This window comes from Sinohyriopsis cumingii, unplaced genomic scaffold (assembly GCF_028554795.1).
Source record: "Sinohyriopsis cumingii isolate HCF-2022 unplaced genomic scaffold, ASM2855479v2 utg001711l, whole genome shotgun sequence".
NCBI lineage: Eukaryota > Metazoa > Mollusca > Bivalvia > Unionida > Unionidae > Sinohyriopsis > Sinohyriopsis cumingii.
Window position 1 is genome coordinate 836663 of NW_028316038.1, and position 12908 is coordinate 849570.

At 40.0% G+C, this 12908-nt stretch overlaps 1 protein-coding gene across 2 annotated transcripts; it reads left to right on the forward strand.

The window, feature by feature from the left end:
- The first annotated feature begins 232 nt into the window (after positions 1-232).
- LOC149771701 (uncharacterized) lies at positions 233-12546 on the forward strand. Of its 2 annotated transcripts, none has more exons than XR_016418171.1 (3): positions 233-336; positions 9737-9891; positions 12051-12546. XR_016418171.1 is itself a non-coding variant. In XM_089948202.1 (3 exons), exons 1-3 carry the CDS (start codon positions 1329-1331, stop codon positions 12182-12184), a joined length of 399 nt encoding a protein of 132 aa, XP_089804328.1. In that variant the 5' UTR covers positions 1256-1328; the 3' UTR covers positions 12185-12546. The 2 variants fall into 2 exon arrangements, 1 of the variants encoding a protein (XP_089804328.1); XM_089948202.1 differs by lacking the exon at positions 233-336 and adding an exon at positions 1256-1438.
- The last annotated feature ends 362 nt before the right edge of the window (positions 12547-12908 follow it).

Genomic DNA, 12908 nt, shown 5'->3' on the forward strand with positions numbered 1-12908 from the left:
AATTCAGGCCATTTTGAGATGATATAATGCTGTGAATAATCATACTCAAATAAGATAACAAATAGAGAGTCCTAAGAATGTCCATTACATAGATGCTCTTACCAAGACACAGAGGCTTGTAATTGGGTAAAAGAGACAGCAAACATAAGAGTTAACAATCTAGAAGATGTAACCAATATATATAGGTCAAATGATAGATAGCAGACGTACATATGATGTACTCATTCCCTCGTGACAATCCAGATTAGGATGTGAATTTGGCCCGTGTACTTGTTTGATTTCTGCTTGGACTAAATATATACAGCATATATCAACGTACTGAAGACTCTATTCGAGGTATGAGGATTCTTATACTAAGTAATATTTCGATTTGTCAACATTTGTAATTGTAATGCATTAATCTTTGTGAACCTGTTTATTTCATTTGTAATTATCATTTATTGTCAGTATCGTCTGATTTTATCTCTTGCAGCAATGTTGCAACCTTGCCGTAATTTAATGCAGGAATAAGTAACTGAACGAGAACATCTATCACGATTACCATTATCCACACATTTTTGACTTGGTGCTAAATAGGCGATCCTGTAAATAGCAATCAAGAAATAAAAAGGAGGGCGCGATTTCTGACGTGCAGCTGAGGGAATCGTAGGTGGCAATTAGCAAAATGAACATTCAAAAACACATGATGGATATTAATCGGATTTTTTGTTGAGGTTGTTGTAATAGAAGTTGCAGTATATTTTAAATTAAGTAACATGTCGTAGACTGGAAACTGACAACAATTGATGCTTGCGCATGCTGGATATCTGAAAATTGTCCTCGTGAATGACTGACATAGATAAAAGGTCATAAGACACGAGTACATACCAGATATACCTCGTGTTAACCACAAAGTTGCGAGGTGTCTCGATGGTTGTTATCCCACTTACAAGTTAAAGATCATGGGTGACTATATTACGAAATGTGTCAATTTTTGGGCGAGGCCTTCAGTTATAAAAGTGCTCATTCGTAAGGAAAATGTGATAAAATCCCATCCCATCTCTTTAATAAAGATATTTATACGTAGCAAAGGACAAATACAGAATTTTCTACGAAAATACAATCATGCATTAACTGGTTTAAAAAATAATTGCAGTTGCAGAGAATATTTCCATTGGTCAGAATATATCCATATGATAAGACCCAGCTGCATTTATGTATGTATACACTGTACGGAGAACTACGTTATACTTCCAGAAAAAGAGTCACGTGTAAAGTAAGTAAAGTAAACACTGAATCGGAAGGCGCTAGCGTCTGTGCGCAGTGAATCGAGGTGACATTGTTAGAACATGACAGAAACTACGAAGATGAATTGGAGTGCACCGGCCGTGGAGACGAGGGGTGATGGCATAAAAGCGGCTACGAAAACAACCAGTCTTACTTCCAGAAGAAGACGATTGTAAGTGGGATTTAGTGGATATTCTCTCTTCACAAAATTTGTTCCGGTACCAGTATCTTCGCTGCTGTCTCCTTCCTTACCGTACGTTGAGGATTTTAAACAGAGACAGAAAAAAGAACAGGCTAAAGTTTTGCAACAACAGAAATAAGCAAAGCAAACCTTTCTCATTCAACAGCAACAGAGAGAAGAAGAGTCTGAAATAAATGTATCAGACTTACTTAATACGAGCCAAGAGAAAAAGACCTTTCCGAGCCTAATATTCCAATCCCGTCCACACTCCCAGTGCGCCTGAGATACCAACAGCATTGATCTCTACCAAATCAAGAAGTAGGCCCTGGCCGTGGTAAAAGGATAAGGCAGTTAAAGCACATTACCTCCAGTTCCTGGATTTGTTTCATGGAAACAAACACCCAACGATCCTTTTCAGGGCCACCCATCTCGTTCAAAAAGAGACTACTCTATGTTTGCCAAAATCATGTAAAACTCAGATCCATTTTTATCCCATGATGTGTGTGTGTGTGTGTCTGTCTGTGTGTGTGCGTGCGTGAGTGTTGGTCTTTATGATTATAAAAAAAACCCAAGAGACACTGTTTTCTTTCTCTTATATTCTCTGGTACAAATTACAATCAAATTTCAAAACACATGACTTTGAAACAAATTTTCTTCATTTTCTTTCACTTTCTCCGTTTCTGTAAATTTCTGCAATGTAACAGGTTTTCTCTCCTCTTCTTCTTCCTCGCTTTCTTCTTTTATTTTCTTCTCTTTCTCCACGAGTATGAGTTATACTTCCTTTTCGGAGGGTACCTCTATTGTTTCGAGGCACAGCTTTCAAAGACGCAAAATACATTCAAGTATATCGTCATGATGAACATTTCGATGCCGTTTCCAGTATCACCGCATTCCTGGGATACAATTATTACTGTGAGAAATATGACTCTGGGTATAACAATCAAGAGCAACACATGCATTGTGGATCGAAGTGGGTTGCGTGTTTGTCCTCTAAACCCTGTCTTGGCGAAGGACAGAAACGAGTGCATTGCCCAGCTTATCAGCGAACGTTTGTCACCCCTACCTGTTGCCAATAACATCTGAAGACCCGATGTTCACAGCGGAAACGTGCTTGTTAACGCCTGAGATTGTGCCCTACTTGTGGAAAAGGCATACGTACCAAGAGTGCCAAGGCTCAGTTATGTCCAGGAAAGAAACGATGTCACATTTGTTACATTTGTCACCAAATCATGTACTTGGAACAAGAATGCTACATTCAAAAATTCTAACCCCAACCGGAGGAGGAAGAAGATGACCAAAAGATAAAATGCAATTTCGATTGCGAATGTTTCCAAGAAACAGGCATTCACATTCATAATTTCTGCTTGGCTCATCTAGCGTGCGAGAGGTGCAGAAGTGCATGAGGGTGGTACCTTAAAATGTTTCACAAGATACTCATTCTGTTAAAAGCCTTGCGCTTTCATTTCGATGCGTCATCTCTCTTCGAAAGGATCATTCGTCAACTTTTAGCCACTGAAAATGTTTAAGAGGATGTATGTATAGCTTGTGACTTACAATCCTCACTGGCAAAATGTAAGTGAATGTAAAAGTTTTGGTTTCGACGCTTGGACGAAAGAAGTGGTTCAGTAAGCCAAAGATCTGTGTTAACAACTTTAAAAGTCCAGTAAAAGTAATAATTAAACATGTGTTAGCCACAGTGCCAGAAGAAGAACCCGACACCAGGAAAGTCACTCCGTTTAGGGCAGGATTATCAGTGATATAGACAACGCAGAAAGGTCATTCCGGGAGGAGACCTTTGAGACTTACCAAGCGGTGTTGAAATTAATAGCAAATTACCAAGCGTTCCTAGGACACCTTCGTCAAAACATGTTGTCAAGTCACTTTTTTCGTGTTCAATTTGAAATTGTTTAGAATGAACGTGTCCTGAAAAAGTAATGAAACTCTTGTCTCGTCTGTGTTCGTTTCAAAAGTGACATCATCTTCACTATGACTACCTCTGCTGTCTTTGCTACCTCTTCCTCCACTTTCAAAGTCATTGACGAAACATTAGATCATGCCATTTTGGAAGCCTTATATCTTTGCCATCCCTTTAACATGTTAATTGCTGGACCGAGCGGTTCAGGAAAACCGATCTTGCCATACGTTTGATCGAACATAAAAGCCATTTGATCAGTCTTTCAATTCAATGTATCGTGTGGTGTTACAACGAGAGGCAATCAGAGCACAGTCTCCTGTGAGAAAATCAAGGAGATTATATCTTCTTTGTGGAAGGTGTTCCTCGTGAAGGCTAGGGGATCGTGTCTGGCCCCAGCCAAACCCATCCGGTCATCTTCGACGACATGTTAGGAGAAGAGGAAGACTAAATTAAACTGGTTTACACGCAAAGGGCATCATCGTAATGCCAGTGCCATTTACATTACCCAAAATTTGTTTTTACAAAGTAAAGACCATCTCACCGTCAGCACAATGCTCATTATGTGGTGTTGTTTAAATATATAAATAAATCGCAAGTGTAAGTGTTATCCTAACAGTTAGGAACTCATTGGCAGACGCATGCGTACGACGATGCCACTCAATCCCTACATGCTTATTTACTCGTGGAATTAAAACACAATACCCCCGATTATTTGCGATTTCGTACCCATCTGTTTCACTACTGGTGCCAAGACGCTAGGACTGTCGTGTACACGTCTCCGTCGACTTAAAAAAATCTATAAAAGCCTCGGACACTTTTGGTCTGTCTCACACATCGTCAACATGACGTTCCTTCAGTCTCATCTTCCCGTCAAATTGATCCGTGCATTGTACGGCATCAGTCGCGAAAAAAATCCACAAATACGAGCTCGTGTCTTGGAAGCCAGTCTGAAAGAAGTCTTATGATGGTTTACGGTGACAGCACGTCAATTACTTCAAGGTATCATTCACATCACTCATCAAAGCAAACGCTTTTTGTTACAGAAACAAAGTAGCCATTACGCAACTGGCAGATCCACGCATCGACATTCAAACCAAAAAGCAAACAAATTTGAAACCTGGAGGTAGTGGTTCTCTAGGAGGTGCCATCATCCGCTCCCTGTTTTAAATGGGATCCCAATGCCCAAAAAATCACTCCCAAGAAAATGTCACTCCCCGACATAAACATACACAAAAGAAAAAGAGCAGTGGTTTCAAGACCAAGTCACAGCCCCAGGAAAAGAATCGTCCTCAGAAAGGACATCAGAGATCAGCTTCTTCCCGCAAACTGACCTCCCCAAGCTACGAACTGCAGCGAAGGTGACCGCGTCTCCATTAACCTCAGTTTATTCCACTTCCAAGTTGCTTGTGATGTCAGTCAAATCCAATTTGACACACGTCGTTCCTAATTTGATGACAAAATGGAAACTAGTGTAGGAAGGAACTTTTCCTCAATTGGTGACACCATCCTCTTCTTAAGCTTCTGCGGCAGCTGCTAACATAGTACCCTCCCATGAAATCAATGTCTAAGAGAGATATATGGTATGTTTCAGAATTTGCTGGATGTATCTAAGCAATAACTGTCCCGATTTAGTCCACTGCGAACCATCAACGTCGAGTGATGCCTATCATGAAGATGATACGACGGAAAGGCAATAAGTGGCGACTCATTCCACCACTGTACAAAAGACCCGGGGTAAACGATGGTTATCAGTGTTTTTGTGCTTTTGAATGCACAAAGATGTCTCTTAAAATAGTGACTTCCGACAACGAAGCGACCGTCTTTGAGCGCCTGTTTGGTACGTCCCTGACTGTGGCTGTCCATAGGAAAGGTTGTGTTTTTAAAACTCGAGACTGGGTGGCATTAGTAAAAGCTAATGCACTTTCGACAAAGATTACTTACCTAACTGGACAACCAAATTGTTTCTTGTCACTGAACAAAGACATGGCCGGCATCATGCAGTCCATAAATTGAAAGATATGAATTGGGAAATGTTAAAGGGAACGTTCTATTTGCCAAAGTTGCAACCAGTGACCACAAACGAAGACGAAGTGTACGACATCGAAATCATTCTTGATCAAAGAAGCCGTAAACTGGTAAAGCGACGTGTCCAAGAAGTCAAAGTACGTTGGAAAAGATATCATCCCAATTTTGATTCTTGGATCGACGCTTGCAAGTCATCAACTATGCAAAGAAGTGACCATAATTCCCTTTAGCACAGCCTCAACAAGAACAGTGACCACCCCTCCGAGTTTTTCTATGCTAGATCTACAAAAGCAACCAAGGTGGGTGTGGTGTGGAGAACGTTTGCCTTAAACGCAAATCAACTTTTTCTACCAAGTCTTTGTGGTGTACTGTGTCATCGGTGCCGCCATTGCCAATTTGAGTTTGCAACAAGGAGAAAAACAATTGCGGACCATTGTAATGAGCAGTCGCATTGGTTACCTTCTTCCCAGTCCTTCCCTGAAATACTCAAATGGTAACAATGGGAGTCTTGCGGCCAACGTTAGTCACCCTCCAAATAGTCACCACCAAAACATCAATAACCCTCTTTTGAACACTCATCTGTCCTCGAGTCATCCATTGGACAGCATAACTCAATTATTGAAAACAAATTTTATTTATCTTTACCCAGTGACAGTTCCATAGATGTGTTTCCCCACAATACGTTTTGCTGTTTTGCGACAAAATTACCTCAGGCCATCCAATTGGATCATGAAGCCCATTGGGAAGTGGCTTTAGTCGAAATGATTCACCCTAAACAAAACAAAAACATAACTGAAAGTCAAAACACTTTTGAGGTGGAAGTTCTAAACGTCCAAGAGCAACAATACTTGAATGAAAACGAAACTGTAGATTCCTCTATCAAACAAACAGTATTACCTGATACTCCACGGCACATCTATATGTTGAAAATTTCTGCAGGCTATTATTTTTTGCGGTCACACCTGGTGGACACGATCGCTTCCAAATTCATTGCGTTGGTTGGCAAATCCTTGGACAACACGAAACGAAGTGTCACGATTGAGTACCATAATGTGGTACATCTCCTACTAATGTAATTTTCGGATGCCAAAACGTTGTCCATTACATTGTGTCCTGAAACGTTTGACATTTTTTGTGGAGACCTCAAGATGGTCAAGGGTCCACACCTATCACAAACAACTCGAAGTTTTGTCGTCACCCTGTAGAACTGAACACAGGGTTAAAGTTTATCTTCATGTAATCTGATGTAGTGGAACACGACGTAGTGGGACACACATCCGCATAGTTAAAACGTGTCATTCTTTTCAAAGTAGATTCTACCACAACAAATGACGGGGAAGATGGAAACAGGTATCACGTTCACCGCAAATTTGCACATCCTCACAATTTACTCGTCAGTAAGTCGTACTTCGACAATGTCAACATTGGTATAAAAGGAGATCTGGGACAAAATATTCCATTCGCCAAAGGTAAGTCACTGGGAAACTCCATGTTCGAAAACGATTCTATAACGACTTGTAAGTCATGCATCCTGTGTATTGAGGAGTCGCTCGATAGCCAGGACATGGTTCAGGTGATATGCTGAAATCTGCGTTTCGTTTGGTGGATCACGACTTGAAACCAATGGTGACACAATGATTGCACACCCTGAAATATGCCGCTTTAACGCAAGGCAAATACTTTCACCAAAATGCCATCATCGACAAAACATTCCCAATGAAGCCTTCTTGAGAGGAGACAAAACGTCTTGCTTTAAACTGGAAAAGACATTTTGGGCCGAAAAGAATCTTCTATAAATACACTGGACGGTGCCCAGCCAGGCATTCATTCTTCTCTGACGAGACTCCAATGACAAGGCAGAAAGAGACGGCGATGACTTCATTCCAGAGGACTTCATACACACAGGACCGGAAAGACAAAGAAAAGAAGAACCGTAAGAGAATTAGACGTCGTCGATTATTAAACAGAACCATGATGCACAGAGAATCTTGCGAATATTCCAAGTCGGAACTGGATCTGTTTGCCATGCCATGATGGCGATTCAAGAATCCCAATGGGTAGAATTTTATGCCATCTCCTCTTTGACGACCTCAGCCCCATCGAATTTGAAATCAAATGACAGCCCGAAGATTATATCGATCTGAATAGCAGTTACTTGTACCGATAAGTCAAAGTGATTAAAACGGACGACACTGCTCGGGGAGCCAATGCTGGATTAGCTTCCGTCAACAATTTCATGCATTTCTTGTTCAGCGAAATGGATTTGTATTTGAAAAACAAACTGGTCTGCTGGACGATTGATACTTACCATTACTGAGCGTACTTCGAAAATCTCTTTAAGTACGGGAAAGATGCCAAGAACACTCATCTGTATGCTTGCGTAGTATGGAAACCTGGCACAGCAGTCGAAGGACACAATCCTAACAGCAGATGACGATCCTCACAATGTTGACTTTACCGTTTTCCGTTTGATGGCCCATGCCTACGAGTACAAAACCATCATTCAAGAAGCCAGACTCTACGTGCAACGCGGGGAACTGTTACCTAAAGTAGGGAACCACATCAGCCACACTTTTAGCAAAACGACCGCCAATAATCCGAAAAAGTTTATTTTATGTTAGCACTGCAATTACTTGCGAATTTGTAATATGCGTTACGTGTAGCTAGTGAGTGGGGATGTTTTCCTTCGCGTCCGTGCTTGATATATATGAAGCGGAGCGTTCGTCAGTCAGGCTACTCTCGTGGATGAGTCAACACACCCAAAATGAATTTGGCTCATGATTTAAAAGATGGATGGTATTTGATGATGGATGCAGCATATGTGATAGAAAGGCCTGCAGATGAATGGGGTTACCCAGTTACCGCAGACGTTGTGAAAAGTCAAGCGACGAGTCTATAAGCAGCCATAGATCTGGGTCAAATACATCATAGAGGAAGAAGTGGAGAAGTTGAAAGGATTTATTAAGTCTGAGTATGCTAAATTTGGAAAATTGAAAGATGGTATGACATAAGTAATGTATTTTGTAGAAGAAATAGGGAATTTAGCATAATTTTTTTTTGTGAAGTGGTGATTAGAGAATTAAATGAAGGAGAAGAAATGGTTAAATTATGATGGAAGAGGAGATACAGAAAATGGACAGAAAAAGGTGGCCTTTGACAGACTCAACGCAAATTGGATAAAGGTGCAGGAAAAGTTCAGAGCCATGGGACATCCTGATTGGATACCAGAGGATGAAAAGACGAAAAAGAAAGGAATAATAGGGAGAGTAAGGAGATGGTGGATAAACTGGAGGGAGAAGAAGAAGAAGAAGAAGAAGAAGGAGAAGGAGAAGAAGAAGAAAATGATGATGAAGAAGCAGCAGCAGAAGAAACAGCAGAAGAAGCAGCAGCAGCAGCGGCAGAAGAAAAAGAAGAAGAAGAAGAAGAAGAAGAAGAAGAAGAAGAAGAAGAAATGAAGAAGAACACAAAGGCCCTTTTCAGGGGCACTCAACTGTCTGGAAAAGATGCATATTCTCTCTTGCTTAAATTTGTTTTAGTCGGTTGTATAGTTGTTTGTTTGACATATGTATGTAGATAAATCTATGTATGTGCATGTCTCTAACCATGTCTCTATGTCTATTTTTCTATTGTGTCTGTCACTTGTCCCTACATTAGCGCGTATTCAGGTGAGCCCCTGGCAACAATGTTCCTCCCGATTGAGGTCTGCCACTTGCAACATTGTTACCATTGTTTCCCCAGTGTCCAGTACCGTGAGGGCACCCCTGTTAAATTCCTATTGTCCACAGACAGCCTTATTACATTGACACTATACATTCCCATTGTTAAATTTCCCTTATCCGTAGAGTATACCACACATGTTATATTCACCTTGTCCATAGATACAATCCCTGTTTTAACAATAACATTCCATTGTCCATAAGGTATCCCCATTCACTCTACTTACGCTTTTAATAGTTCCAGATTATTGCTTGTACTGCAAGGGTAATTCCAAACTGGCCGAATATATTTCTAAGTATAAAATTGAATTTTGTTGTAACGGTGTATGCGACATATTTATTAGGGGTGAGGGTGGGGCAAATTATTCAGTCTTTTTACATATCTTGTCGTGCGTCCAGACACAAATGGATTTGGATCTCACGAGCTATGGGATGAGAAACATCATACTATGGTATATGCGTTTTAAAAGCTTTTATTTAGATGATTTAGCCGCAAATCAAGATGTTTAAAGAAAATGGCAGTGAATAAAACTCAAGAAGATAGAAGCAGAAATGATAGGACACATACGTGTGGTGTATATCAAAGCATAGTTAGAAACATTGTATTATGTATTTCAACATTCTTTTCTACAGATACATTATTCCAATGGCGTTGACACGACAGACTGTTTTGAAGTTTATTGGCTTGGGTGTTGGTTGCCTTGCCAAATTTGTGACGGGCTCGTTGTTCACCTTTAATGTGTACCAGGACGCCATCAAAGAGACCTTCAACTATACCCAGAAAGAGGGTAAGAATATTTGCTTAAAGGTCCCAAGAAAATCAGTGGTATGGTCTGAGAAGCGTGCCACAATCTGGACCACAAACTGCAAGTAATTCATAATATATTGGGCATGCAATTCTCAGAGTAACGAGAATCAACCTATTTCTGACTTACGAATGAATGCATCAAAATGATACATTGTACACTTTGGATTTTGCTAAACCGAGAGAGAGAGAGAGAGAGAGAGAGAGAGAGAGAGAGAGATGAATGTGCGTTTAGTAGTATCAGGTCTGTACTTTAAATAGATTAAATTTTACTTTTTCATTTAGACATATTTTCATGATTGCTAGTCACTATGCAAGTCCAAAATCACATAACAAAAGTACCTTACTATGTCCATTTCTTTTTGTTGTTGCCTTTCGAAATTGTTCTATTGTGACCATGGCTACTAATTTTTTGCATCGGTTCATGTGATAATATTAATTCAAGGCTTTGTTAATGAAAATAAAATACGTGCACTATGTAGAAAGTATCCTCTTTGTCATCGCACATCATTGTGGTACACATATACAGAAGGATATATTCTATAGTTCAGGGGGCCCCGAGTGGCCGAGTGGTCTAAAGCCCCCTCCGTTACGGATCACTGCCATCTCACCTCTGTCTGCGTGGGTTCGAGTCTCGGATTCGGCTAATGTGGGCATGTGAGAAAGCTTGCCAGTAGCTTCTCGTGAGTCGGTGGTTCTTTCCGCGGGTTTTCCGGGTTCTTCCTCCACCATTAATACTGGCCACCATGTATAGCCTATCGTGTGCTGAAAAATGGCGTTAAACCCTACAACAACAACAAAAAAATCTATAGTTCATGTGGGGGTGTAGTGGTTGTCTAGGGGTGGGGTTCTTCTTATAGACTTTAACGAATTATGAGAAGTTCCCCTGGTCCTTATTCAGAAGGTTAATTCTGGACACTATATTATTTATTGACTAAATATATTTATGGCTACGAGCCCCCAGTCAGCAATGCCGACAGTTAAATTAAAAGAAATACAAAGATGAAATTTAAACAATAACAATTTAATAAATGAAATTTAAAAGAATTTAAAGTAATCAATGTCTCTCTTTCACCCAATGATCCCTTTGATCATCATTTGAGTTCACAGTGTGAGGAGATTTTTCCCTTCTTGAGTGCTACTCATCTAAATCTCTTCGTTCCCTTGTCTTTCTCTCCTTTCGTGATCTCCACTTCCGCTTCCTCTTCTATAATCCTTGTTCCTTGCCGTTATCTTGACTTCCGGTTCCTCTTCTAGTATCCGGAACCCTTGACGGTATCCCTTGAGGTCACCCGAAATTCACTCGGTATCTCTCACCGTCACCCGAAATTCTCTGAACTTCTCTCGTCCCCCGAAATTCTCTGAAATTCTTTCGTCCCCCGAAAGCTTCCTGTTGAAAGGTATAATGCATTAGCATAGGGTTATAAAAATCTTCCCTCACACTACGTCACTGAACTGAACCATCAGTTTAAGGCGGGACATTTGGGTCGCGCATGCGCACACATCGAAATTCCCATACACTTCCGCCGCTTACAAAAATGGCGCCATAACACAATCACACAAAGGATTCAAATATCTACATACTGAGCCCTATCAGTATATACATACAAAATATTTCAAATATGATTGTACTAAAATATTACTACGATTAGTAATATGACTATCTATATATTTATATATATTTCCTACACAAGCGTACCAAATCCACAATATTCACATTCAAATGGTGATAAACGGCAATCCGTTACTCAATGGCAAAATCTATCATTACGTAAACAAATTTCTTGTCTACCAAAATATAACTACGCAAAGAATTACAATATTAATTCTTATAGCGGCTAGCGAGCAATACAATTCTTCACAAATACAAATCGTCCTTTCAAAAGGGCGTAAACGTAATAATCCACGAAATAATATGCACACATATTACTAGCGAAAGAAGAGAACATTTTCGCCTCACAAATAAGGTGTACATAGTAACATTATGAATAATGATGCAACGAATCAACATCGTAATCAATCGTAAACAAAAGTACTAGCTAAAGTCATGAAAAAAATGCAAAATATTAAGGTCATAATTAACTATTCATACTTCAATACAAGTAAAATGTATACATACGACAAATTCTCTTCAATTAACAGCAGTCGTATCAAGCAGAATCAACGTAACATCAAACTTACCTGATCGAAGCTATTTCATGAATTTCCTAAATTCCGCCAATTTTTACGAATGGCTAACGGAGTGTGTGTCACTGCGACTCTTAAACACCAACTGACGAATTTCAGGCTTGTACAAGTCTTATGCCAGTTTCTCGAATCAAGTCCCACCTACAACGCATCCCGATTGGATGGCGACGGACTCTGGTCATTTGATCGAACTGTCAATCATAAAAATGTCAGTCTGTGTGTCCCCATGTACTGTCCAGCCTACCATTGTCGGCTTCCGGCTCTTTGAAGTTGTCTACGTCACGTGTTCCCATGTACAAAGATTCCCGCCAGATTTCCACTCAAGAGCTCAAACAAAGACTGGGTTACGTAAGAGGATTAGCCAACTTAGGTACTTGGAAAAACAAAGCTTACCTGGCTCCACTTACAGACTTATAAATACATGTATAATACAAGGGGTTGGGGTAAAACATCACAGTTCAGTCGTTTTTTGTATTTTCTGCACTTAAAAACTTTGATTTCGTTAGTCATTCATCTGCTTCTGTGAGAGTTTTGATTTCTTGTCTTCAATAAATATGTTGTAATAGCTTGCTAAGCACATTAACTGTTGACTTATACAATAGGTTGTGAGAAAGTTATTGCTTGCTACATTGCTACATTGTCTGACGATGGCTGTATTTTATATCGACCAGGTCCGAGTCTTAAAATTTCGTTTTTCAACGTTGTAAATCATGATGTATGTAGAAGACAGGGTGTGAAAATATTACAGTGGAGAACTTTTATAAGTATAAATTTGACATTTTGTTTTGAATTTTGGAAACTAAGTGTCGCATA

What these genes read in the sequence shown, in the direction of transcription:
- LOC149771701 (XM_089948202.1), top strand. Translation starts at nt 1,329, where the DNA reads ATGACAGAAACTACGAAGATGAATTGGAGTGCACCGGCCGTGGAGACG. An exon ending in ACTTCCAGAAGAAGACGATT is followed by an intron (nt 1,439 to 9,736) that starts GTAAGTGGGATT and finishes TCTTTTCTACAG; the next exon opens with ATACATTATTCCAATGGCGT. An exon ending in CAACTATACCCAGAAAGAGG is followed by an intron (nt 9,892 to 12,050) that starts GTAAGAATATTT and finishes TTCAATTAACAG; the next exon opens with CAGTCGTATCAAGCAGAATC.